This window comes from Amblyraja radiata, chromosome 2 (assembly GCF_010909765.2).
Source record: "Amblyraja radiata isolate CabotCenter1 chromosome 2, sAmbRad1.1.pri, whole genome shotgun sequence".
NCBI lineage: Eukaryota > Metazoa > Chordata > Chondrichthyes > Rajiformes > Rajidae > Amblyraja > Amblyraja radiata.
The window spans coordinates 3,559,616-3,587,125 of record NC_045957.1 but is presented as its reverse complement, the minus strand read 5'-3'; the positions used below and the strand labels follow the sequence as shown (position 1 = coordinate 3,587,125).

At 46.7% G+C, this 27,510-nt stretch overlaps 1 protein-coding gene across 1 annotated transcript in view; it reads left to right on the top strand.

Annotated features, from left to right (window-relative positions):
* LOC116984552 (growth hormone-releasing hormone receptor-like) overlaps nucleotides 1–26,591 on the top strand; it is a 39,245-nt gene extending 12,654 nt beyond the window's left edge. Inside the window, exons 4-11 of the mRNA XM_033038736.1 lie at nucleotides 962–1,091; nucleotides 7,689–7,821; nucleotides 11,323–11,476; nucleotides 13,890–13,950; nucleotides 14,934–15,003; nucleotides 22,192–22,283; nucleotides 23,718–23,847; nucleotides 26,577–26,591. Coding sequence (XP_032894627.1) covers nucleotides 962–1,091; nucleotides 7,689–7,821; nucleotides 11,323–11,476; nucleotides 13,890–13,950; nucleotides 14,934–15,003; nucleotides 22,192–22,283; nucleotides 23,718–23,847; nucleotides 26,577–26,591 — 785 coding nt within the window. The remainder of the gene's footprint in view (nucleotides 1–961; nucleotides 1,092–7,688; nucleotides 7,822–11,322; nucleotides 11,477–13,889; nucleotides 13,951–14,933; nucleotides 15,004–22,191; nucleotides 22,284–23,717; nucleotides 23,848–26,576) is intronic.
* Nucleotides 26,592–27,510: the final 919 nt, after the last annotated feature.

The following is a 27,510-nucleotide window of genomic DNA, read 5'->3' as shown; positions in this document are numbered from 1 at the left end:
GGGACATCCCATATGTTGGGCTAAATTGGTTTGTCCCATACGGGACCGCTCTTGTCCCGTATTTGACTACTACTACTCAGGTCGAGGGGGCTGTCGGGTTGGAGCGCCGCGTCCAACCCCGCCTCACCTGTCCTGACGTGGTGCAGCCCATGGAGTGCAGCAGCAGCAGTTCCTCATCCGTGGCCCAGTCGATCTGCAGCCCGGCCAGCTGTCCGACCTTCGGACCTTCGCTTACCGCCGACACCACCATCCCACCTTCTCATGGCAGAGTTAGATGGGGTGCCAGACTTTTCGCGCGATGTCGCATGGGCCAAACCTCCTCAGTTGGCCCGCTGGCTGGGCTTTGTGTGCAGTCCAGCACCCGGGCCAACTCATCATTCACCCAGCCACGGCCGAGTTGGTCAACGAATTGCCGTCGGGAATTTGGTCCTTATTTTTACTTTTTGTCCTTTATTTGGGAGTGAGAAAGTTGGCAACCCTAGCTAGGACTATCCCAACGTTTAAGAAACAATTAGACAGGTAGATGGATACGACGGGTTTGGAGGATTATGGACCAAGTGCAGGTAGGCGGAACTAGTGTAGCTGGGACTTGTTGGCTGGTGTGGGCAAGTTGGGCCGAAGGGCCTGTTTCCACACTGTAACACTATGACTATGAGAAGGAGGAAATGCAAGGGTTACGTGAAGTTAGAGAAATCAATATTACATCCTTATCCAGAGATGCTGCCAGACCCTCTGAGTTACTCCGACACTATTGTTTTTTTTAATGTATACCAGCATCTTTAGTTACTTGTGTCTTGTGTCTACTCTCTAATTAAAAAAAATACTACAGAATTCCAGAGCTGCGGAATCTGACAAGTGAAGGTGGAACTACTGATGATGCAGCGATTAGAGTGAATGATACCCAATAGTCTGAAGTTGGATGTGTCAGTGACTTATGTGTACTGTTGATATTGCAACTGAGATACAAGACTGAACATACTTCTCTCCTTGCAGGTCTGGTACTTCATTACAATACAAACAATCTACACTGTGGGCTACAGTCTCTCGCTCATTGTGCTCTCCATTGCCGTGGTCATTTTGCTGATCTTCCGGTAGGTACGGACAACATAGAACAGGGTGGCACTGTGGCGCAACAGTAGAGTGGCTGCCTTACTGCACCAGAGTCCTCAGTTCAATCCTGACCTTGGGCGTCTCCACAGAGTTTGTACGTTCTCCATGTGACCATGTGGATTTTCTCCAGGCGCCCCATTTTCCTCCCACAATCCAAAGATGTGGAGGTTTGTAGGTTAATTAGCCCTCTGTAAATTGTCCCCAGTGTGTAGGATAGTGGTGGTGTACGGAGTGATTGCTGGTGTGTGCGGACTCGGTGGGCCATAAGGCCTGTTTCCAGGATGTAACTCTCAAACTAAAACTAAACCAGTAGACTTTAGAAATACAGCGCGGAAACAGGTTGTTCTGCCCACCAGCGATTACCCCTTACACTAAAACTATCCTACACACTAGGGGAAATTTTACAACTCACCAAAACCAATTAACCAACAGACCTGTACATCTTTGAGAGGTGATTGGAAACCGGAGCACCTGGAGAAACTCCACACGGTCCCAAGGAGAACGTACAAACTCCATACAGGCGGCACCCATGGTCAGGATCGAACCGGTCTCTGGCGCTGTAAGGCAGCAACTTTACCACTGCGCCACTGTGTCACCGCAATATAGCACAGGAATGAGCACTTTGGCCCACAATGTCTGTGCTGAACATGATGCCAAGTTAAATAGATCGGGTAAATGCACAATCTTTTAACCAAGGGTAGGGGGATCAAGAACCTGGGGGCATAGGTTTATAATGAGAGGGGAAAGATTTAATAGGAACCTGGGCCTCGGGTGATGTGAGGCAGCAACTCTACCAGTTGTACCATCAGAATATCCCAAATGTTGTAGCTCGAAGATCCATTGTCAGAAGCAACGAGAAATTATTCTGAGGAAAGGCTTGACCTGAATCATTGCTTCTTTCTCCACAGATGCTACCTGATCTGCTGAGTATTTCCAGCATTGACTACATTTAGTTAAGCCTCTTTTGAGAATGAGTTAAGCTGCAATCACTTAATAACAAAAGGAATGGAAGCCGAGAGAACATTTTGTACAAGCAGGACAATGTCTTTGTGATCTCCCCTGCCCAGAATCCATTCCTAGATAGAGTGGATGTAGATAGGATGTTTCCAGGGAGAGTCCATGACCAGAGGGCACAGCCTCAGAATAAAAGGATGTACCTTTAGAAGGAACATGAGGAGACATTTATTTAGTCAGAGTGTGATGAATCTATGAATTTTACTTCGGAGTCACATGAGTGACTACGTGAAGAACCCGCCAGGACGCATTGCGAACGACAGGCGGGGTGGAGCGTTCCCCCGCAGCGGTAAATTTGAAACCGCGACCGACAGGTAAGTGAATTACTCTGCGGTCATTTTTTGTTTCCCGCGCTGTTTTTACGGGGGGAAACTGGACAAAAATAGAGTCCACAAGGGCTGCGTCTAAAGCTGGCTGGGGAGGACCGCGGAGTTGCGGGCAGCCAGCAGCAGCACCATGAATGGGATCAGCTGTGCCGGACTTAGCACCCGCGCCGGCCAGATCAACACCACGGCCGGGCGGGAAGGCTACACAGATGAGAGCCGTTGACACTGACAAGTTGAAACGGCAAGCGGGGGGAGCATTTCCCTGCAGCGGCAAGTATTTAAAACCAAGACCGACAGGTAAGGGAATTACTGCGGTCGCGTTTGTTTCCCGTGCTGTTTTTACAGGGGGAAAATATGGACAAGAGTCCACAAGGGCTGCACTGGCTGGGGAAACCGCGGAGTTGCGGACAGCCAGCAGCAGCTAAAGGCACAGCATCACCGTGAGTGGGATCAGTTTTGCCCGACTTGGCACCCGCACAGACCAGATCAACACCACGGCCGGGCGGGAAGACTACACAGACAGAGCCGTTGACTCCGACAAGGCAAAACGGCAGGCGGGGGGGAGTATTCCCCTGCAGTGGCAGGTTTTTTAAAACCAAGACCGACAGGTAAGGGAATTACTGCGGTCATGCTTTGTTTCCCGTGCTGGTTTTCACAGGGGGAAACTATGGACAAGAGTCCACAAGGGCTGCACTGGCTGGGAAGAACTACGGAGTTGCGGACAGCCAGCAGCGGCTGACGGCACCAGATCACGGTTAGTGGGATCAGCTGTGCCCGACTTGGCTGACAAGTCGAACTGCAAAGAAATGCCGCGGGGACCAGCGTTACTGGGGCCAAATGGAGCGGCTTATGGAGCACATGCTCCACTGTGACAGACGCTGGGAGATGGAGTCTAGTCACAATGGGTATATAATACACCCATGGCAGCACCTTATCAGGGCTGCACGGTGCATCTCCCTCGACAGAGGGGCGTACTGGGAGCCAATTCTGGGCTGGCTCTGAAGAGAGGTTTTGCTGAAGGAAGAAATCAGTGTGCAGGGGGTGCAAGAACAAGGAAACCTCCTGGAAAAGGAGTCCAAGCTGTAATAGACACTACTGCCAAATATTTGGCACCGGAAAATGGGTATCCCTCAAAAATTTCCCACGGTGAACAGTTACATTTCAAAACACATTGGAACGAGAGTCAGAAGGCAGGATGTTTAGCTAAAATGCTGTGGCATTATTCTGCAATACGGAGTATGAGATTAATAGTCTCAGGAGAACGCCATCCGCCCAGCTTTAAACCCTAAGTTTGCAGAGCTGTGCAGACCTGGAGGGATTAAACCACCAATATTACTACTTGGGGGCAACCTGTCAAAACAGGTAAAAGAGCTCAATAAGGAGGCCAATACCCTGGGGCTCATAAAGGCGGCAACAGGCAGGATCTCCTACACATGACAACAGCACCTCCACGCGCCCACCAGCAGGAAGACACACAGAAGCTGGTGAAAGCTCAAAGGCCGGGCTACAGGACAGAGGTCTTTTAGGCCTGGCCCAGACCGGCCTTCGTGGAAGACATGCAACCCCAAATCCCAAATCCAAAAACCGACGCCACAACCTCTACGGCGACTGCAAGGAAGAAAACAAACTTTCCACTGGTCACCATGGAGGTAGGGGGGTCTGGTCTCTTTCAAAAAACAGGAGGTGTAAATAACACAAATTGGTGTGTAGATTACATTTTCTTGGGAGGCATGAAGTGCAATAACTACTAACACTTATTTTCTACCTAGTGTTCAGGGATATACAATTGAATTTGTGCACAAAATTTCCCGGTTCAGCATGTACCGAACTGAACGTTCGTGCCTTCACGATAAGAAAAACTGGAAGCGCATGCTAAACTGGAGAGGCTAGATGCTAGGGAATCATGGGGAAATCCCAACACGACTCTTTGGAATTCGTGTCAATATCTTTACGAAAAACAAAAAGATGTGGTTACCAATCATTCAGGTCTGACAAAACTGAATACATTGTGCAGTAAATTCATTCGAAATTGGAAACCTTTGTTACTGCCAAACAATTGATTCCATAGGCTACTTTATGGATTGCATCCATTAAACGATGCTTACCATAGGGTGCCTATGCGGAAGGATTATAGACGTTATTAATTCTAAGCTAACACCTTCCACCACTAAGGACTACTTGGGGTTCACCTTTGACTTAGTCTACATGTGGGTAACTTATCAAAGGAAGGTACGTACTTAACTGAGGCCAACACCTCATTGACATCAGTAAACCACCTATTCGACTGGTAGCAAGGGTAATTGGCAATACTGTGGCCTTTCCAGCCACACTGTTTGACCTTTGTATTACCAATAATTACAAGGACAAAGGTATAAGCACTTAAAATCAATACTGGTCATGTGTAGAGACCATTGAGGCTACCAATCTAAGCAATCACGGAATTACAATGATAGGGGAAATATTGGGCATTGTTCAAACCCTATCATTGTCAGCAACCATTCAGTGGTGCTACAAACTGATGCCAGTGTTCATGGTTGGCATGTTACTAACCCCATCTCTAGTTGTGGATATAGATGGGATGCACAAGAAGCATCATTGCTTCAGATACATGTCATAAACTACTTGGAAATGTTGGGTGCGTTCTATGGACTAAAATCATACTGTTCAGAAATGCATCACCTGCATGTTAGACTACAGATTGATTACACCACCATGGTGACATATACTAACTACCTGGGTGGAATCAAATCGGTATCATGTGATAATCCGGCTAACACAATTTGGCAATGGTGTATTCAGAAAAACATTTGAATATCAGCTAGTTACCTATCAGGTAACCTCAAAATTAGTGGCAGACACCAGGTCACGCAAATTCATGACAAACATCGAATGGATGTTGGACCGCAAAGTGTTTGCTGATGTTGTAGCATGATATGAAACACCAGAGATTGATCTATTGCATCTCGGCTTAATCACCAGTTGCCTATCTGTGTTTCTTGGGAATCAGACTGGGGCATCAGCGATGGATGCCTTCTCGCTGCATTGGGGGGGGGGGGGGGGGGGATTTTTATTTATATGCATTCCCTCCTTTCTGCCTCATCAGTCGGGTATTATGCAAAATACAACTAAACATGGCTCTCCGTTCCGAAATAACCAGATTGTTGGTTCATCCCGTAACGGGCGGGAAAATAATCCCTTCCATAATAGGACAAATGTGTTCGTCAGCAGAATCTTAAGTAACCATTTCCGGACCTGGGACTAACGAACCGAACAATGAACATATACAGCGGCTCACAAGCAGTCCACGAAGAAACTATATCGGGTCCACATCAGAAAGTGGGAAATATTGTTCTAGGAACAACATCACTACTGTACGACGAACATAACTCTGTTCTGAAATTCCTGGCTAGCCTCCACTATGACGAGGGGCTCAGTTTAGTGCCACAAACTGCGCCAGTAGTGCCTTTACAGTATTCTGGGGCAAGGATCAGAGCGTCATTCTGTCGGGACTCACCCCCTGGTGACTAAACTCATGAGGGGAATTTTTAATATTATCCCCAAGGACTAGTTTCCCTTATATGGTATATGAGTATAGTCCAACATTACTGAGGAATTGGTCACCAGCTACAGCTCTGTGCCTGCATAGACTTGCACATGACATGGTCATGCTTATGGCATTGGTCTCAGCAAACAGAATTCAGTCTTTACATAAATCAAGGCTGGATAGTAACACCTTTTCTACGAGTAAAATAACTTTTTATATCCACGAGTGAGTTTAACAGAACCAACCGGGATCGTCAGGCCTCATATAGAGTTCAGTGCATACCCAATAGATGATTGCCTATGCATTATGAGACATTTGTTCTTATACATAGAGAACTCTAAACAGCACAGAGGCAATGAGATGTGACATTGCAGAATCAAAATTAGATCTGTATCATGATTACCCCATAAGACAGGAGCTATAATTGTTGTTAATAGTTCATCATGGAATTTCAATGTCGGATTCATGTTTGAATACGTTAACACTATTTCCTCCCTTAGTCAATTAAGGCAGTTGTGAGGTATGGACTCGTTTCCACGGCATGAAATCACAGAGCTTTGAAATCTTCACGTAGTCACTCACGTGACTCCGAAGTAAAATAGTAAGATTAAACGAGAACTTACCAGTTCGAAGTTTGATCGTTATTTTATGAGGAGTAACGTTGAGGGATTACGTGCCCTCCGCTCCCACCCTCGATCATAAAGTTCAACTGGTATCCTTTTTTCTCTAATCTTACTATGTTCAGGTCATTACTGTTATCTGTGATTTCACACCGCTGCTTTGAAGAATGACACGCATGCGTCCTGGCGGGGTTCTTCACGTAATCCCTCAACGTTACTCCTCATAAAATAACGATCAAACTTCGAACTGGTAAGTTCTCTTTTAATCTTACTATTCATTGCCACAGACGGCTGTGTAGGTAAAATTAATGGGTATTTTCAAAGGAGAGATTGTAAGATTCTTGATTAGTAAAGGGCCTGTCTCACTTGGGCGTCATTTGCGCGTCACGCAGATGGCGCGCAAAGATTTTGTACATCCCAAAATTCTGAGGCGCCGTGCGCGACCGCGCCACTGCCTACGTCACCACGCACCATGCGCTCGTAATGCGCATCATGCGCGCATCATGCGCAATTACGCGCAAATGACGCTCGAGTGGGACAGGCCCTTAACGGTGTCAAAGGTTATGTTGCCTCACCAGCTGTGTCTACAGAGGTACAGTGAAAAGCTTTTGTTGTGTGCTATCCAGTCACCGGAAAGACAATACATGTTTACAATCGAGCCATTCACAGTGTACAGATATATGTTCAAGGGAATAACGTTTTGCGCAAGATAAAGCCAGTAAAGTCCGATCAAAGATTGTCCGAGGGTCTCCAATGAGGTAGATAGTTCAGGTCTGCTCCCTATTTGTGGTAGGATGGTGCAGTTGCCTGATCAGACATGATTGACTGGAGGAGCAGACTCTATGGGCCAAATATCCCAATTCTGCTCTTGTGACATGAATATAAATCAGTTAGAGTCATAGTCATGGAGTCGTATAACATGGAAACTGGTCCTTCAGCCCAACGTTCCAATGCTGACCACAAAGTCCCATCAACACTAGTCCCACCTGCCTTTGTTTGCCCATATTCCTCTGAACATTTACTATCCATGTACCTGTCCAAATGTTAAGAAGGTTTCCCATTCTCCTTTTCCAGGAACCTACACTGCAATCGGAATTACATCCACATCCAGCTGTTCATCTCTTTCATCCTCCGGAGTTTGTCTGTGATGATCAAGGATGCCGTACTCTTTGGCAACGCCAACACTGACCACTGTGACCTCTCCACGGTAACACGCCGTTGCTCCCGTTGGCCGCTTTACCCATGCAGCGTGACATGTAGATGGAGTCAATAGTGGGGGTAGGGGGCTGCATTGCGCGACAGAGTGTTTAATTTTGTTTGTGTAGACACAGAATGCTGGAGTAACTCAGCGGGACAGGCAACATCTCTGGAGAGAAGGAATGGGTGACGTTTTAGGTTGTTATTGTGATGTCATAGATTCAGAGAGAGTCATAGAGTCATACAGCGTGGAAACAGGCCATTCGGCCCAACTTGCCCATGCTGACCAAAATGTGCCATCTACACTAGCCGCACCTGGCTGCATTAGCCCCATATCCCTCTAAACCCATCCTAACCATCTACCTATCGAAATGTTTCTTAAACGTTGCGATGGTACCTGCCTCAACTTCCTCCTCCGGCAACTCATACCGAGGTAGAGTGAAAAGCTTTCTTGATGCGTGCTATCCAGTCAGCAGAAAGACTATAGATGATTACAATCAAGCCATCCACAGTGTACAGATACAGGATAAAGATGATGTGTTGTGCAAGATAAAGCCCAGTAAAGTCCAATTAAAGATAGTCTGAGGATCTACAATGAGGTAGATAGTAGCTCAGGACCGTTTTCTAGTTGGTATAATGAAGATTCAGTTACCTGATAACAGCTGGGAGAAAACTGTCCCTGAATCTGGAGGTTGTTCACTGTAGTTTATTGTCACATAAACCGAGGTACAGCTTTTAAAGCTTTTTTTGTCGTGTTTTCGGACTTCTGTACCACTGGCCTGATGGGAGAGGGGAGAAGAGGGAGTGTCAGTGTGCTGACAGTGCTGGCTCGAAGGGCCGAATGGCCTCCTCCTGCACGTATTTTCTATGTTTCTATGACCAGGGTGAGACTGGTCCTTGACTATGCAGCGTGAAGTGTAGATGGAGTCAATGGAAGGGAGGTTGGTTTGTGTGATGGACTGGGCTGCATACACAACTCTCTGGAACATACTGGGCCACATTCACTACTCTCCAGTGATGCTCTGCAACAATAAACCTGTAAATGCCAGCTGCGTCATGCAGAATAATTCAAACACACCAACCCAATCATTAATTGATTTCTGCTTATCTATATTAAGCTTCAAGCCTAACATCCAGAAGCTGTTTTAGTTTCTAATCTCCAGATTCAGGGACAGCTGTTATCAGGCAACTGAACCGTCCTCTCACCAACTGGAGAGCGGTCCTGAGCTACCATCTAGCTCATTGGAGACCCTCGTACTATCTTTAATCGGACTTTACTGGACTTTATCTTGCATTAAAAGTTATTCCCTTCATCCTGTATCTTTACACTGTGGACAGCTTGATTGTAATTGTGTATAGTCTTTCCGCTGACTGGAGAGCATGCAACAAAAAGCTTTTCACTGTAGCTTGGTACACGTGATAATAATAAACTAAACTAAACTAAACTAAACCCTGATCCTGCCTAATTTGCTTGGCTTTAAAGTGGAAACGCAGAAAGATTAGTCGATACAAGGAAGTACAAATACTGGAATTAGGCAAGCTAATAATATAGTCCGAGCAAGCCTAATCTTTCCCTCTAGCTCAGGCACTCGAGTCCTGGGAACATCCTCGTAAAAATTCCTTGCACCCTTTCCAGCTTAATGACATGCTTCCTATAGCAGGGTGAACAAAACTGAACACAATACTCACCGACATCTTGTACAGCTGTAACACAGTGTCCCAATTTCCACAGTCAATAAAAGACACAAAGTTAGCAGGACAGGTGGCATCTCTGGAGGACATTTGGCATACAAAATCATGAGAAGAATAGATCGGGTAGATGCACAGTGTCTTTTACCCAGAGTAGGGGAATCGATGACCAGAGGACATAGGTTCAAGGTGAAGGGGAAAAGATTTAGTAGGAATCCGAGGGGCAACTTTTTCACACAGAGGATGGTGGGTGTATGGAACAAGCTGCCAGAGGAGGTAGTTGAGGCTGGGACTATCCCAATGTATAAGAAACAGTTGGACAGGTACATGGATAGGACAGGTTTGGAGGGATATGGACCAAGCGCTGGCAAGTGGGACTAGGGTAGCTGGGACATTGTTGGCCGGTGTGGGCAAGTTGGGCCGAAGGGCCTGTTTCCACACTGTATGACTCTATGACATGGACTGGAGAGGTTTGGAGGGATATGGGCAATTATGGGCAGGTGGGACTAGAGTAGTTGGGGCATCTATGAGTCAATGATAAAAGGGGGTCGGAGAGAGAGGATTGGAGCTGCCTTGAACAAAGAGGGACTTGTTAGAGTGGGGGCTTGCTGCCACATATGGCAGCAGGCAGTAGATATGACTATTCAATGAGCCTTGGTAACTTTGTCCGCGCCAAAATGTGCAGGCACTTGTGTACTGCCTTGGTGAGGTGTGTTGTATGGTTTTACCGGGTTGTATGAAAAAACAAAGCATTTCACTGTATCTACGTACATGTGAGAATAAAGTATCATTGATCCATTGGATCAATGAATGAACAGGTCATTCAACTCATAAAGCCTATCCTGTCCTTCAGTAATCTTAGAGTCATAGAGTCTTACAGAATGGAAGGCACTTGGGCTCAACTTACCCATCTACGCTAATCCCATCTGCCTGCGTTTGGTCCATATACCTTGTCCTATCCATGTACCTGTCTAAATGTTTCTTAAACTTTGCAAGAATCCCTGCCTCAACGACCTTTTCCGACAGCTTGTTCCATACACCGACCACCATTTGCGTGAAAACGTTACCCCTCAGGTTCCTATTAAATCTCCCCCCCCTTCACCTTAAACCTGTGTCCTCTGGTTCTCGATTCACCTGCTCTGGACAAGAGACTCTGGGCGTCTACCCGATCTATTCCTCTCATGATTTTATACACCTCTATAAGATCACCCTTCATCCTCCTGTGCTCCAAGGAATAGTCCCATCGACTTAGCCTCGCCCTGGAGCTCAGGCCCTGGAGCTGGCAACATCCTTGTAAATCTTCTCTGCACCTTTTACTGCTTGACAACATCTTTCCTATAACATGGTGCTCAGAACATAATGCAATACCCTAAATGTTGCCTCACCAAGTCTTATACAACTGCAATCAGTAAAGGGCCTGTCCCACTTGGCCGTCATTTGCACGTCACGCAGATGGTGCCAGAAGATTTTGTACATCACAAAATTCTGGGATGCCGCGTGCGGCCGCGCGCCACTGCCTATGTCATCACGCACCCTGCGGGCATCACGAGCGTGTCACGACGCATGCGTCGTGCGTCTTGACGCGTAAATTATGTCACGTAAATTACGCGCAAATGAAAGCCAAGTGGGACAGGCCCTTAAGATCACAGCAAAGCCTTGAACAACCTTCACCCGGACTGTCTCTTTTTCCCTGATTTGTCCAATACTAAAATAGGTTCCTAACTGTTGGCTTCGCCTGTGCTTGAAGCACAAGTACGGTGCATCGTATTTGAGCGAGGGCGGAAGTATTCGGCAACACTTTGACCGCTGTGTGCGTTTTCAGGTGGGCTGCAAGGTAGCAGTTGTGTTCTGCTATTTCTCCACGATGACAAATTACTTCTGGTTGTTGGTGGAGGCTCTGTATCTCAACCTGCTGCTGCTGGTCACGTTCTCCTACGACCGAGGTTACATGTGGTGGTGGAGCCTGCTGGGTTGGGGTAGGTATCATAGATCTAAACATCTTACTAAACATTGTCTATTGTCTATTGTCTATTATCTCATGTGATCCCGGCAGCACAGAGTCCATGCTTGGCGAGGCTAAGTCCTCTTTAGTGTGCACTTTGAAAATTGGCACCAAAACATAGCACCTCTTTATGCGGACTCTGTAGACTATTCCTGTTCACTTGCTAATCAGGGATCGGTGTTTTTACATTTTCCCTGTGACCACATGGGTTTTCTCCAGGTGCTCTGCTTCCCTCCCACACTCCAAAGACATGCAAGTTTGTGGGCTAATGGCTTCAATAAAATTGTAAATTGCCCCTTGTGTGTAGGATAGTGCTAGTGTACATGGATCGCTGGTTGGTGTGGACACTGTAGGCTGAAGGGCCTGTTTCTGCTCTGTATCCCTAAACTAAAGCAACCTAAACGTTGAACCATAGACCTTAGAGATACAGAGTGGAAACAGGTCCTTCGGCCCACCGAGTCCGCACAGCCCAGCGATCGCCCCGTACACTTGCACTATCCTACACACGAGGGACAAATTATAACTTACAGAAGACAATTATGCTTCAAACCTGCATATTGGCATATCATTGGCATGTGGGAGGAAACTGGACCACCTGCAGAAAACCCAAGCAGTCACGGGGAGAACGTACAAACTCTGTCCAGACAGCACCCGTAGTCAGAATCGAACCCGGTTCTCTGGTGCTGTGAGACGGCAACTCTACCGCTGTGCCACCGTGCCGGCCTTCTGCTGGTCTGTTTGTAAGATAAGAATTTCACATTTCGTACATCTGACAATAGAAACATCATTGTACCACTGAACGTAGACTTCAGTGATATTGTGTGGAAACTGGCCTTTAGGCCCACTGAGTCCCCACAGACCAGTGATTGCCTCTAACACCAGCACTATCCTACACACCAGCAACAATTTACAATTGTCAGAAGACAATTAACCTACAATCCAACACGTCTATGGAGTGTGGGAGGAAACCGGAGAACCGGAGAAAATCCACACGGTCACATGGAATACATGCAAATTCTGTACAGACAGCACCCGGATTCGATCCTCACTAAGGGCGCTCTCTGCAGGAAGTTTGCATGTTCTCACCGCGACTGTGTGGATTTCCTCTGGGTGCTCTGGTTTCCCCCACACTACAAAGATGGGAGGGTTTGTAAGTTAATTGGCTTGTGAAAATTGGAGTGTGTTGGATGCGAAAGTGGAATAGCATACCATAAAATTAGTGTACGGGTATTAATGGTTGGCATGGATTCAGTGAGCTGTATCTCTAATCACTCCTTTGGCTTATGTAAATTGTCGCTAATGTGAAGGATACAAGTGTACGGATGATTTTTGGTTGGCGCAGACCCAGTGGGCCGAAGGGCCTGTTTCCACACCGTATCTCAAAACTAAATTAAATTTCAAAGTATCTCAGGTAAAAACTAGAAATCACTGAAACTGTAAATCATTTACATTCTTGGTTCCCTGTTTTTGTTTGACATTTGATAATTCACCACTGTGCTCTTGCCTAGGGGTTAATGTCTTGTGAGTTTGCACGTTCTCCCTGTGACACTAACACTGTCCTACACACACACACAAGGGACAATTTACAATATTTATCAAAGCCGATTAACACTCCAAACCAGAGCGTCCAGAGAAAACCCACGTGGTCACAGGGAGAGTGTACACACTCCATACAACCTGCACCTGTAGTCAGGATCTCTGCCGCTGTAAGGCAGCAACTCTACCGCTGTGCCACTGAGCCGTGTGTTTAAGTGTTGCTTTCTGGGGGAGGGAGTGGAGTTGATGAGAATGTGGTAAGAAGGGCAGTCACGGGTGGCACAGCGGTAGAGTTGCTGCCTTACAGCGAATGCAGCACCGAAGACCCGGGTTCTATCCCGACTACGGGCGCTGTCTGTACGGTTTGTACGTTTTCCCCGTGACCTGTGTGGGTTTTCTCCAAGATCTTCGGTATCCTCCCACACTACAAAGGCGTGCAGGGTTGTAGGTTTAATTGGCTTGGTAAATTAAAAATTGTCCCTAGTGGTTGCAGGATAGTGTTAATGTGTGGGGATCGCTGGTCGGCGCGGGCCTGGTGGGCTGAAGGGCCTGTTTCCGTGCTGTATCTCTAAACTAAAACTGAATAAATTAGCGTCAGAAATAGGTACTTGAATGTTGGCATGGACTCAGTGGGCCGAAGGGTCTGTTTCAGGGTGTTGTGTATGTGGAACGAGCTGCCTTCTCCACTAAAATCACGTCTTTAATGGTATGTTTGTGATTCTCCTGGCTGCTGAGAGTTTATAGCCTGAATTGATGTTTGTCTCGCTCTGTAGCTCCTACGCGACTCTAGACAGAAATGAAAGAAACCAATGATCCACTGGGCGGCTAACAAACAATTTCTCTTCTTCAAGGTGTTCCAATTGTGTGCACGGCAGCCTGGGTGGTCACTAAATTGCAGTTTGAGAACACAGAGTAAGTAATAAGGTAAAAGAAGATGTACGGATCGTACTTCAACAAACGGTGGTCTGGCCGTAGAGATGCTGCCGACAGCACCAGAGAACTGGGTTCAATCCTGACTATGGGTGGCCGATGCACAGCATGGACTCAGTGGGCCAAAGGGTCTGTTTCTGTGCTAAAATAAGGGTGGCACAGTGATGCAACAGTAGAGTTACTGCTCACAGCGCCAGAGGCCCAGGTTCGATCGTGATCACAGGTACTGTCTGTACAGAGTGGGTACGATTTCCCTGCGACTGCAGGTTTTCTCCGGGTGCTCTGGTTTCCTCCCACACTCCAAACACGAGCGGGTGTGTAGGCAAATTGGCCTCTGTAACTTACCACTAGTGTAGGGTAGAGCTAGAGTACGGGTGATTGCTGGTTGGTTCAAACCTGATGGAAGGGCCTGTTTCCACGCTGCATCTCAAAATAAAACTGAGTGAAATAATGACTTTCTCGACTCCCCTTTGTTCCTTCAACCAATGAAGTCCAAAGTCCACAGTTTAGTTCAGGGGGGTGGGGTCTATATTGAGTATAGAAGTTGGGAGGTCATGTTGCAGTTGTATAAGACGTTGGTGAGACCGCATTTAGAATATTGTGTTCAGTTCGGGGAAGATATTCTCAAGCTTGAAAGGGTCCTGAAAAGATTTACGAGGATGTTGCCAGGACTAGAGGGTGTGAGCTATAGGGAGAGGTTGGGTAGGCTGGGTCTCTATTCCTTGGAGCGCAGGAGGATGAGGGGTGATCTCATAGAGGTGTACAAAATCATGAAAGGAATAGATCAGGTTGAATGACAGCAGTGAGGCAGCAGTCCCACTGTACCACTGTATCATTGTGCTGCTGTTAGCTGCTGTTATGGAATAACACTAAATATATTGCCAGTGTGGCCATTGTGCTAAGATTACAGTGAATCAATTGCTGCTTAAGAAATATTATTCATTTATATTTTGCTATATTTTTAGGTGCTGGGATGTTATAGAAGACTCTCCATATTGGTGGATTGTCAAAGGACCAATTGTGGCCTCTGTTGCAGTAAGTAAGATGGCTCATTTAAAACCCAGCTTGGAGGAACACACTGCCGTCTAAGGGAGGAGATAGATAAGAAGCAAAGTGGCACAGTGGCACAATGGTAGAGTTGCTGCCATACACGTTCACAGGTTATAGGAGTAGAATTAGGCCATTCGGGTCATCGAGTCCACTCCGCCATTCAATCATGGCTGATCTCTGTCTCCTAATTCCACTTTCCTGCCTTCTCTCCATAACTTTTGACACCCGTTCTATCCCTGCCTTAAAAATATCCACTGACTTGGCCTCCACAGGCTTCTGCGGCAATGAGTTCCACAGATTAAAGGGGCTGTCCCACTTGGGCGACTTAATTGGCGCGTTTAGGAGAGTGAAGATGATCTTTAGAGAAAAAATGTCACGTTGAAGACCTCCTTCGACCTCCTTCGACTATGTTGAAGACTAACTTCGACTAGCTACGACTAACTTCGGGAAAATTGGCCACAGAATAGTGGAGAGTGAAGACGATCTCCTTCGAACTCGTTCGACCTCCCTTCAACTATGATGAAGACCATCTACGACTACGTTCGACTACCTTCGACTACCCTCGATTACCTACGACAAACATGCCGATCTGCTACAACCTACTACGACTAAACCTACGAGTAAAAAAAGTATCGATTTTTTTCCATGGCGACCTTTTTTTACTCGCGGGCATTTTTTTAACATTTTGAAAAAAACGCCGCGACCTAGCTGAGGCATCGAGGACGCGGAGATCACTCTCGAGCATGAAGGAGAGTTACAAAGACCTCCTACGACCTCGTGTCGACCATGCTGCGAGTATAAGTCAAGGGCAAACTTGCCAGAACTCGCGGATTAGGTCGCCCAAGTGGGGCAGGCTCTTACTTATCCTCTGACAAAAGAAGTTCCTCCTTAGTTCCTTTCTAAAATAGCCCCCTTTAATTCTGAGGTTACGACCTCTGGTCCGAGACTCTCCCACCAGTGGAAACCTTTGACATCCACTCTATCTATGCCTTTCATTTTTCTGTACGTTTCAATGAGGACCCCCTCAACCTTCTAATCTCCAGCGAGTACAGGCCCAGTGCCGTCAAACGCTCAACATATGCTAACAAACTCATTCCTGGAATCATTCTTGTAAACCTCCTTTGGACCCTCTCCAGAGCCAGCACATCCTTCCTCAAATATGGGGCCCAGATTTGCTCACAGTACTCCAAATGCGTCCTATTAAAGCCTCAGCATTACATCTCTCTTTTTGTGTTCCAGTCCTCTTGATACACAGTAAATGCTAGCATTGAATTTGCCTTCCTTACCACCGAATTTTGGGAATCCTGCACCAGCACTCCCAAGTCCCTTTGCACCTCCGATTTCTGGATTCTCTCTTCATTTATAAAATAATCTGCGCCTTTATTCTTATTACCAAAATGCATGACTGCGCACTTTGATCTACTGAATTTCATCTGCCACATCTCTGCCCACTCTCCTAACCTGTCCAAGTCCTTCTGCAGAGTCCTTGCTTCCTCTACACTACCTGCCCCTCCTCCTATCTTAGCACCATCTGCAAACTTGGCCACAAAGCCTTCAATCCCCTTATCCAAATCATTAATATACAACGTGAAGAGTAGTGGCCCCAGCACCGACCTTTGCGGAACTCCACTAGTCACTGGCAGCCAACCAGAGAAAGTGCCGTTTATGACAAATATTTGCCATCTGCCATCCAGCCAACCCGCTATCCATGCTGGTATCTTCCCTTTAATACCGTGGGCTCTCATCTTCCCTAGCAGCCTGACGTGCTGCACCTTATCGAAGGCCTTCTGAAAATCTAGATGAACAATATCTACAGCCTCCCCTCTTACTGTCCTGCCATTAACTTCCTCAAAGAACTCCAGCAGATTTGTCTGGCAAGATCATCCCTTCACAAAGCCATGCTGACCAGCCTATTTTATCGTGAACTTCCAAGTACTGCGTAACTTCATCCTTTATAATTGACTCTAAAATCTTACCAACCACTAGTGTCAGGCTAACCGGCCTATAGTTTCCGCTCTTCTGTTGTGCTCCCTTCTTGTACAGCGGGGTGATATTTGCAATATTCCAATCTTCTGGAACCACTCCCAACTCTAATGATTCTTGAAATATCACAACTAATGCCACCACAATCTCTGAGGCCGCCTCCTTCAGAGCCCTGGGGTGCAGTCCATCCAGTCCGGGTGACTAAGGAGGGTTTAAACTAGATTGGCAGGGGGTTGGGATTTCGTACAGGACAGAGGCACGTGACAGATAAGGAAGGTAGTTCAGGAAAGGTTAGTGGACAGAATAGGCAGGTGAATGGTGGAGAGCGAGGAAGGCGGGTTGGTTTAAACTGCTCGTATTTTAATACAAGGGGCCTGACGGGTAAGGCAGATGAGCTTAGGGCATGGATAGGTACGAGCGACTGGGACATTGTAGCCATGACTGAAACCTGGTTAAGAGTGGGACAGATCTGGCAGCTCAATGTTCCGGGGTATAGGGAGCTTCAGGAGGGACAGCAGTCAAAGAAAAAGAGGAGGGGGGGTGTTGTATTGTTGGTTTCCTTGTTGATCACCTTGTTGGGGGTGCACTACAGACCCCCGAATAGTCAACGGGAATTAGAAGAACAAACATGCCAGGAGATTGCAGACAGCTGCAGGTCAAATAAGGTTGTTGTAGTAGGGAATTTTAACATTCCAAATATTGACTGGGAAAATCATAGCGTAAAGGGTTTAGCTGGGGTGCAATTCCTCCAAAGTGTTCAGGAGAGTTTTCTTAAGCAGTATGTGGAGGCCCCCACACGTGAGAGGGCAACGCTGGATCTAATATTAGAAAATTGGGAAGGGCAAGTTAATGAAGTGTGTGTGGAGGAGCCTTTTGGGACAAGTGACCACAGTTCGATTAGGTTTAAGAAAGTTATGGATAGGGACGGAGAGGGTCCACATGCTAAAATGCTCAACTGGGGTAAGGCCAACTTTGAGGGTATGAGAGAAGGTCTCACTCAAGGTAACTGGAGCAGGTTATTTGAGGGGAAAGGAACATCAGCCAAGTGGGATGATTTTAAACGTGGACTGATAATAGCTCAGGATATGTACATCCCCGTTAGAGTGAAGGGCAAAGCAGGCAAACGTAAGGAAGCTTAGCTGATGAGGGAAATTGAGACGTTAGTCTTACAAATCTGATACATTGTTTTGAAGACGTGACCAAAAAGGTCGATGAGGGCAGAGCTGTAGATGTTGTGTACATGGATTTCAGTAAAGTATTTGACAAGGTTCCGCATAGTAGGCTGCTCTGGAAGGTTAGATCGTATGTGGTACAAGGACAGATAGCTGAATGGATAGCAAATTGGCTCCAAGGAAGGAAGCAGAGGGTGATGGTGGAAGGTTGTCTCTCGAACTGGAGCCTGTGATTAATGGTGCCTCAAGGTTCGGTGCTGGGCCCGTTACTGTTTGTCATTTACATCAATGATTTGGTTGAGAACAAACAGGACAAGATGAGCAAGTTTGCTGACGATACAAAAGTGGGTGGGTTTGCAGATTTTGAAGATGGTTGTGAAAGATTGCAGCAGAATCTTGATCGATTGGCCAGGTGGGCTGAGGAATGGTTGATGGAATTTAATACAGAGAAATGTGAGGTGTTGCATTTTGGGACATCGAACAAGGGCAGGACCTACACAGTGAATGGTAGGCCTCTGGGGAGTGTTGTAGAGCAGTGGGATCTAGGAGTACAGATGCATGGTTCCTTGAAGGTCGAGTCGCAGGTAGATAAGGTGGTCAAAAAGGCTTTTGGCACTTTCACCTTCATCAGTCAGAGTATTGAGTATAGAAATTGGGAGGTCATGTTGCAGTTGTATAAGACGTTGGTGAGACCACATTTAGAATATTTTATTCAGTTCCGGCACCACGTTATAGGAAAGATAGTGTCAAGCTTGAAAGGGTTCAGAAAAGATTAATGAGGATGTTGCCAGGACTAGAGGGTGTGAGCTATAAGGAGAAATTGAGTAGGCTGGCGATGAGGACTAATCTTAGAAGTGTATAAAATGAATAGAGGAATAGATTGGGTAGATGCACAGAGTCTCTTGCCCAGAGTAGGGGAATCGAGGACCAGAGGACATAGGTTCAAGGTGAAGGGGAAATATTTAATAAAAATCTGAGGGGTAACTTTTTCACACAAAGGGTGGTGGGTGTATGGAACCAGAGGAGGTAGTTGAGGCTGGGACTATCCCATTGTTTAAGAAGCAGTTGGACAGGTATTATGGATAGGACAGGCTTGGAGTAATATGGGCTAAGAACAGGCTAGTGGGATTAGCGTAGCTGGGACATTGTGGGATGGTGTGGGGAGGTTGGGCCAAAAGGCCTGTTTCCACACTGGATCATTCTATGACACTATGATCCCTAATCAGTCCTTGCCCATCTAAATGCCTGTCTATCCTATCTTTCAGAATACTCTCTGCTAACTTTCCAACTACAAATGTTTTTCTCCCTGGTCTATAGTTCCCAGCATTTCCCCTGCAGCCCTTCTTGAATAGAAGCACAACATTTGCCACCCTCCAGTCTTCTGGCACCTCTCCTGTATTTAAGGACGACTCGTAAATTTCAACCAGGGCTCCAGCAATTTCCTCTCTAGTTTCCCACAATGTCCTCGGATATATCTGATCAGGCCCTGGAGATTTGTCTACCTTCATACACGATAGCACCTCATTGATCGTAACTCTGACTGCTCTCATGACACTTCCATTGACTGCCCCAAGTTCCTCTGTCCTCCTGTCTCTCTCTTTGGTAAATACAGAGGAGAAATATTAATTGAGGATCTTGCCCTTCTCCTGTGGCTCCACACAGAGGTGACCGCTTTGATTCCTGTGGGGGGTCCCAATCTCTTTCGAGTTACCCTTTTCCCCCTTATGTATTTACAGTATATAACATCTTGGGTTTGCCCTTAATGCTATCTGCCAGAGTTATCCCTGGCCTCCTTTTGCCTGTCCCATGCGTCCTTCTTATTCTTGACCAATGCCTCCATTTATTTTCCCTTCATTCTAATGGGGACGTGCATATCCTGAGCTTTTGTCAGCCCGATTTAAAAACATCCCACTTGGCTGATGTTCCTTTCTCCTGAAACAACCTGCTCCAATCAACTTGAGCGAGACCTTCTCTTATACCCATCAAAGTTGCCCTTACGCCAATTTGGCATTTTAACACGTGGGCCCTCTCTGTACCTAACTATATTTAACTTAATCGAAGAGTGGTCACTGGTCCCAAAAGGCTCCTCCACAAACACTTCATTCATTTGGCCCTCACAATTTCCCAAGACTTGCCCTCTCACATGTGGGGCCTCTACATATTGCTGGAGAAAACTCTCCCGAACTGTTTTGAGTAATTGCACTCCATCCAAACCTTTAATATTTATAAAACCTTTATGCACCAATGGAGTGGCAACAACAATTTAGTTGTATGCAGTGCTTACAACGACAAATAAAGGCATTTCATTTCATCCATGGAGAGAAGGAATGGGTGACTTTTCGGGTCGAGACCCTTCTTCAGACAGATGTCAGGGGAGTGGGCGATACAGAGATAGAATGTAGTTAGAGACAGTAAGACTGGTGGGAGAACTGGGAAGGGGGAAGGGATGGAGAGCGAGGGAAAGCAAGGGCTACTTGAAGTTAGAGAAGTCAATGTTCATATTGCTGGGGTGTAAGCTGCCCAAGTGAAATATGAGATGCTGTTCCTCCAATTTGTGCTGGGCCTCACTCTGACAATGGAGGAGGCCGAGGACAGAAAGGTCAGTGTGGGAATGGGAGGGGCAGTTAAAGGGTTAAGCAACCGGGAGATCAGGTAAGTTTAGGCGGACTGAGCGGAGTTGTTCAGCGAAACGATCGCCAAGCCTGCGCTTGGTCTCAGGAGTCCACACCTGGAACAGCGGATACAGTAGATGAGGTTGGAGGAGGTGCAGGTGAACCTCTGCCTCATCTAAAAAGACCATCTTCACTTTTTGCAAAACCACCCACTTTTGTATCATTTGCAAAACTTGCTAATCTTGTCCTGTATGTTCTCATCCAAATCATTGATGTAGATGACAAACAGTAATGGGCCCAGCACCGAACTTCGAGGCACACAGGCCTCCAGTCCGAGAAGCAACTATCCACATCATCCTTCCTGCCTACCATTAGGAACCTTGTCAAATGCGTTACTGGTCCATATATACATCATCCACTGCTCAGTCACTGTGTGACTACAGCTCTATAGCTGCTCTGTACAGTCTGTAGCAAGGCTGTAAATGTTTCTTAAACGTTGCTATAGTAGCTGCTTCAACTGCCTCCTCCAGCAGCTCATGTCATTTTCCTGCCACCCTCTGTGGTAAAATGTTGCCCCTCAGTTTCCTGTTACATTTTCAGTCTGAAGAAGGGTTCCGACCCAAAAGGTCACCCATCCGTTTCTCCAGAGATGGTGCCTGGCCCATTGAGTTACTCCAGCAATTTGTGCCTATTTGTGCAATTTACTAGAACTAGGGGACATAGTTGCAGAATAAGGGGGGGCTCTTTTAAAACGGAGATGAGGAAGAACTTCTTCACCCAGAGGGTGGTTAATTTATGGAATTCACTGCCCCAGGGAGCAGTGGAAGCAGAAACTTTAAATATATTTAAGACTAAAATAGATGGTTTTTTAGCTGCCAAGGGGATAAGGGGCTACGGGGAGAGGGCAGGGATATGGACCTAGGTATGGTTAGTATAGTAAGACCTGAGTGATCTCCTGGACAAGTGTCGATCGCCTGGATTGGGGTCGGAGAGGAATTTCCCGGATTTTTTTCCCGAATTGGACCTGGGTTTTTATCCGTTTTTTTGCCTCTCCCAGGAGATCACGAGGTTTTTGGGGTGGAGAGGGGTGATAGCGGTATAAAGGGGAGGGTAGTGTCTTGTGTTCTGTGTCTTGTGTCTACTGTTTGTGGGTAAGTGTGTCTGTTTAGTGTTCAGCCATGAGCGAATGGCGGTGCGGGCTCGACGGACCTGGTGGTCTACTCTCGCACCTACTTTCTATGTTTCTATGTTTCTATGTTTCTATCTTCAGTATAAACCAGCACCTGCAGTTCCTTCCGACACACCAATCCAGCCTCATTGTTCTGCTCCTCTCACAAGGCCAAGGCAATTTTACCTTAAATCAGCCTGTTCACATATCGATTCTTCTTCTTTTTTTGCTTTTCCAGATCAATTTGGTGCTTTTTGTTAACATCGTCAGGATCTTGGTTCAAAAACTGATTCCCAGAGAGCTGCATCTGGCCAATTCCTTGCAGTACAGGTGAGAAAACTTAACATCCCTGAGATCCTTGAGATTTATCGGGCCATCAGGCTCTTCACCACTACAACCTCCAAATAAGTTCTGAACTACATAGAATCTGGGACATTGACTACATAGACTTTAGGGGTTTTGTCTTTTTGCACTATTATTGTTTTGTTTGTTTTTATGTATGTATATATATTTATATACTGTACATATATATATATATGTGTGTGTGTGTATGTAAATGTGTGCAAATGTATATATACACACTGAGTTTTTTTTCTCATTTATTATATTGTTTACAGTGTTTACATATTGTGTTGTGCTGCTGCAAGTAATCATTTCATTGTTCTATTTGAGGCATATGACAATAAAACACTCTTGATTCTTGACTGGTCAAACCGCATTTGGAGTATTGTGAGCAGTTTTGGGCCCCATATCTGAGGAATGAAGGGCTGGCGTTGGTGAGGGTCCAGAGGAGGTTTACGAGACTGATCCCAGGAATAGAAACATAGAAAATAGGTGCAGGAGGAGGACATTCGCCCCTTCGAGCCAGCAGCGCCATTCATTGCAATCATGGCTGATCGTCCCCAATCAATAACCCGTGCCTGCCTTCTCCCCATCTCCCTTGATTCCACTAGCCCCTAGAGCTCTATCTCTCTCTCTTAAATCCATCCAGTGACTTGGCCTCCACTGCCCTCTGTGGCAGGGAATTCCACAAATTCACAACTCTCTGGGTGAAAACGTTTTTTCTCACCTCAGTCTTATTCTAAGACTGTGGCCCCTGGTTCTGAACTCGCCCAACATTGGGAACATTTTTCCTGCACCTAGCTTATCCAGTCCTTTTATAATTTTATATGTTTATATAAGATCCCCCCCCTCATCCTAAACTCCAGTGAATACAAGCCTAGTCTTTTCAATCTTTCCTCATATGACAGTCCCGCCATCCCAGGGATCAATCTCATGAACCTACGCTGCACTGTCTCAATCACAAGGATGTCCTTCCTCAAATTAGGAGATCAAAACTGTACACAATACTCCAGATGTGGTCTCACCAGAGCCATATACAACTGCAGAAGAACCTCTCTACTCCTATACTGATATCCTCTTGTTGAGTGGACAGGTTGGGAGAGTGGACTGAGAAGAGGCAGATGGAATACAGCCTCTTGTGTGGAGTCATGCATTTTGGTAGTAGGAATAAAGGCATAGACTTTTTTCTAAATGGGGAGAGAATTCATAAAATAGAGGTGAGAAGAGACTTGGGAGTGCTGGTGCAGGATTCCCAAAATCTGCAAGTCATATCGGTAGTAAGGAAGGAATGTATCTTGATGGACCGAATGGACTCATTCTGCTCTTGGAACATGAAGTTATGAACTTTAAAGGTAGTGGACCTAGACTGGATTCGGAGCCCCTGTGGCCAATATCTGACTGCTCTCCTGTTCTCTCCTCCAGGCGTCTGATGAAGTCCACCATGCTGCTGGTTCCTCTGTTTGGGATCCACTACATTGTTTGTGCCTTTCCCCCAAACGGAGCAGTGCTGGCAATAAAGCTTTACCTCGAACTCTGCATCGGGTCATTTCAGGTAGGGCAACCACGAACCGTGCGTGGGCGGTAAACTCACCTAGGGCTTCTTACATTCACGTACATAAGTGATAGGAGCAGAATTAGGCAATTCGACCCATTTAGTCTACTCCACCATTTAGTCTACACCACCATGGCAGAACTATCTTTCCCTCTTAACCCCATTCTGCTGCCTCCCCATAACCCCCGACACCCACTCTAATCAAGAATAGAAACATAGAAACATAGAAAATAGGTGCAGGAGTAGGCCATTTGGCCCTTCGAGCCTGCACCGCCATTCAATATGATCATGGCTGATCATCCAACTCAGTATCCTGTACCTGCCTTCTCTCCATACCCCCTGATCCCTTTAGCCACAAGGGCCACATCTAACTCTTAAATATCGTCAATGAACTGGCCTCAACCATCCTCTGTGGCTGAGAATTCCACAGATTGACCACTCTCTGTGTGAAAAATGTTTTTCTCATCTCGGTTCTAAAAGATTTCCCCCTTATCCTCAAACTGTGACCCTTTGTTCTGGACTTCCTCAACATCGGGAACAATCTTCCTGCATCTAGCCTGTCCAAACACTTAAGAATTTTGTAAGTTTCTATAAGATCCCCCCTCAATCTTCTAAATTCTAGCGAGTACAAGCCAAGTCTATTCAGTCTTTCTTCATATGACAGTCCTGTCACCCCAGGAATCAGTCTGGTGAACCTTCTCTATACACCCTCTATGGCAAGAATGTCTTTCCTCAGATTAGGAGACCAAAACTGTATGCAATACTCCAGGGTACACAAAAATGCTGGAGAATCTCAGTGGGTGCGGCAGCATCTATGGAGCGAAGGAAATAGGCGACGTTTCGGGCCGAAACCCTTCTTCAGACTGATGGGGGGTGGGGGGGAGAAGGAAGGAAAAAGGGAGGAGGAGGAGCCCGAGGGTGGGGGGATGGGAGGAGACAGCTCGAGGGTTAAGGAAGGGGAGGAGACAACAAGGGCTAGCAAAATTGGGAGAATTCAACGTTCATGCCATCCGGACGCAAGCAACCCAGGCGGAATATGAGGTGTTGTTCCTCCAATTTCCGGTGTTGCTCACTCTGGCAATGGAGGAGACCCAGGACAGAGAGGTCAGATTGGGAATGGGAGGGGGAGTTGAAGTGCTGAGCCACCGGGAGTTCAGGTAGGTTATTACGGACTGAGCGGAGGTGTTCGGCGAAACGATCGCCCAACCTCCGCTTAGTCTCACCGATGTAAATCAGCTGACATCTAGAGCAGCGGATGCAGTAGATGAGGTTGGAGGAGATACAGGTGAACCTTTGTCGCACCTGGAACGACTGCTTGGGTCCTTGAATGGAGTCGAGCGGGGAGGTGAAGGGACAGGTGTTGCATTTCTTGCGGTTGCAACGGAAAGTGCCCGGGGAGGGGGTGGTACGGGAGGGAAGGGAAGAATTGACAAGGGAGTTGCAGAGGGAGCGTTCTTTGCAGGGTGGGAAGACGTGTAGTCCAGATAGCCAAGTGAGCCAGTTGGTTTGTAGTGTATGTCGGTCAGAAGTCTGTCCCCTGCGATGGAGATGGTGAGGTCAAGGAATGGTAGGGAAGTGTCGGAAATGGTCCAGGTGTATTGGAGTGCCGGATGGAAGTTGGTGGAGAAGTGGATGAAGTCAGTCAGTTGTGTGTGGGTGCAGGAGGTGGCCCCAAAGCAGTCGTCAATGTAACTGAGGTAGAGGTCGGGGATGGGGCCCTGGTACGTATTGAACAAGGATTGTTCAACGTACCCAACAAAGAGACAGGCGTAGCTGTGGCCCATGCGTGTGCCCATAGCTACGCCTTGTGTTTGGATGAAATGGGAGGAGTCAAACGTAAAGTTGTTGAGGGTGAGGACCAACTCCGCTAGGCGGAGGAGAGTGTCAGTGGCTGGGTATAGGTTGCTCCTCTGGTCGAGGAAGAACCGGAGGGCTTTGAGGCCATCCTGGTGGGGGATGGAGGTGTAGAGTGACTGGACATCCATGGTGAAGATGAGGGGGTGAGGGCTTAGAGAGTGGAATGCGCGGAGGTGGCGGAGAGTGTCTGAGGTGTCTAGAGCATAGGTGGGAAGGGATTTGAAAAACCACAAACCCGGCTCTCCCGGCAGACCCATTGTCTCTGCTTGTTCGTGCCCCACCGAACTCATCTCCACATACCTTGACTCCATACTATCCCCCTTGGTAAAAAACTACTCCACTGCAATACTCCAGGTGTAGTCTCACCAAGGCCCTGTACAACTGCAGTAGAACCTCCCTGCCCCTATACTCAAATCCTTTTGCTATGAATGCTAACATACCATTCGCTTTCTTCACTGCCTGCTGCACCTGCATTCCTACTTTCAATGGCTGGTGTACCATGACACCCAGGTCTCGTTGCATCTCCCCTTGTCCTAATCGGCCACCATTCAGATAATAGTCTACTTTCCTGTTCTTGCCACCAAAGTGGATAACCTCACATTTATCTACATTATACTGCATCTGCCATGCATTTGCCCACTCAACCAACCTATCCAAGTTCCTGTCTATCTATCAGAGATCTATCTATCTCTGTCTTAAAAATAACCATTGACTTGGCCTCCACTACCTTCTGTGGTTTCTTTCATTGTAGTGGAGAAAGCCGAGAGGTGACCTTACTGAGGTGTACAATATTGAGGTGTACAAGATCATGAGGTGTACAAGATCACGAGGGGTATGGATAAAGTGAACGCTTCACATCCTTTCTTCTCCAGGGTAGAGGATTCTAAAACTAGAGGGCACAGATTTAAAGTGAGAAGAGAGAGATTTAAGAGGGACCTCAAGGACATATTTTACACTGTATCTGGAATGGGCTAATGGATGACGTTATAGAAGTGGACACAATTACCAGTTTTGTGTTCCAGAAGTGTAGGGTATTGTCACGTGTATCGAGGTACGGCGAAAAGCTTTTGTTGTGTGCGAACCAATCAGCAGAAAGACAATACGTGATTACAATCGAACCATCCACAGTGTGCAGATACATGATAAACGTGTGAATGACGTTTAGTGCAGTCAAGTCCAATCAAAGATAGTGCAAGGGTCTCCGATGAGGTAGATAGTAGTTCTGTTGAGTAGAGCTTTGAGCATGTGGCTCAAAGACTGGTGTGGAAGAAGTGTGTTTGAATTTGTGGGACATTGACACTAGCATTGGGGAAGCAGGGAACTGTTCCGACGGGACAGACTCCACTTGAACCCGGCTGGGACCAGATTCTTGGCACACGGTAAAACCAGGGCCGTATGGGGCTTGAAACTAAATAGTGAGGGTGAGAGGGGGGGGGGGGGTGTAAGGGTGGAGATAAAGGGAAAGAGTGTGCAGGAAAAGTTACAGAAGTTTCCAGAAGTAATAGGATGGCAAGTTTAAAAAGCGATAAGAGAGTAAGTCTGGGTAAAATCGGGACCGTGAAATCTCCTCCCGTAAGAGGAGGTGAGGTGAATACCGAATTAAAGGTGTTGTATTTCATATGTGCGTAATATAAGGACCAAAGTGCATGAGCTTGTAGCACAGTTAGAAATTCGTAGGTATGATGTTGTGTGAATTACAGAGAAATGGCTGCAAGAGGATCGGAGCTGGGAGCGGAATATTCAAGGTTCCAAGTCCTATTAGAAAGACAGGTGGGCAGAGGGGATGGGGTAGCTCTTTTGGCAAGG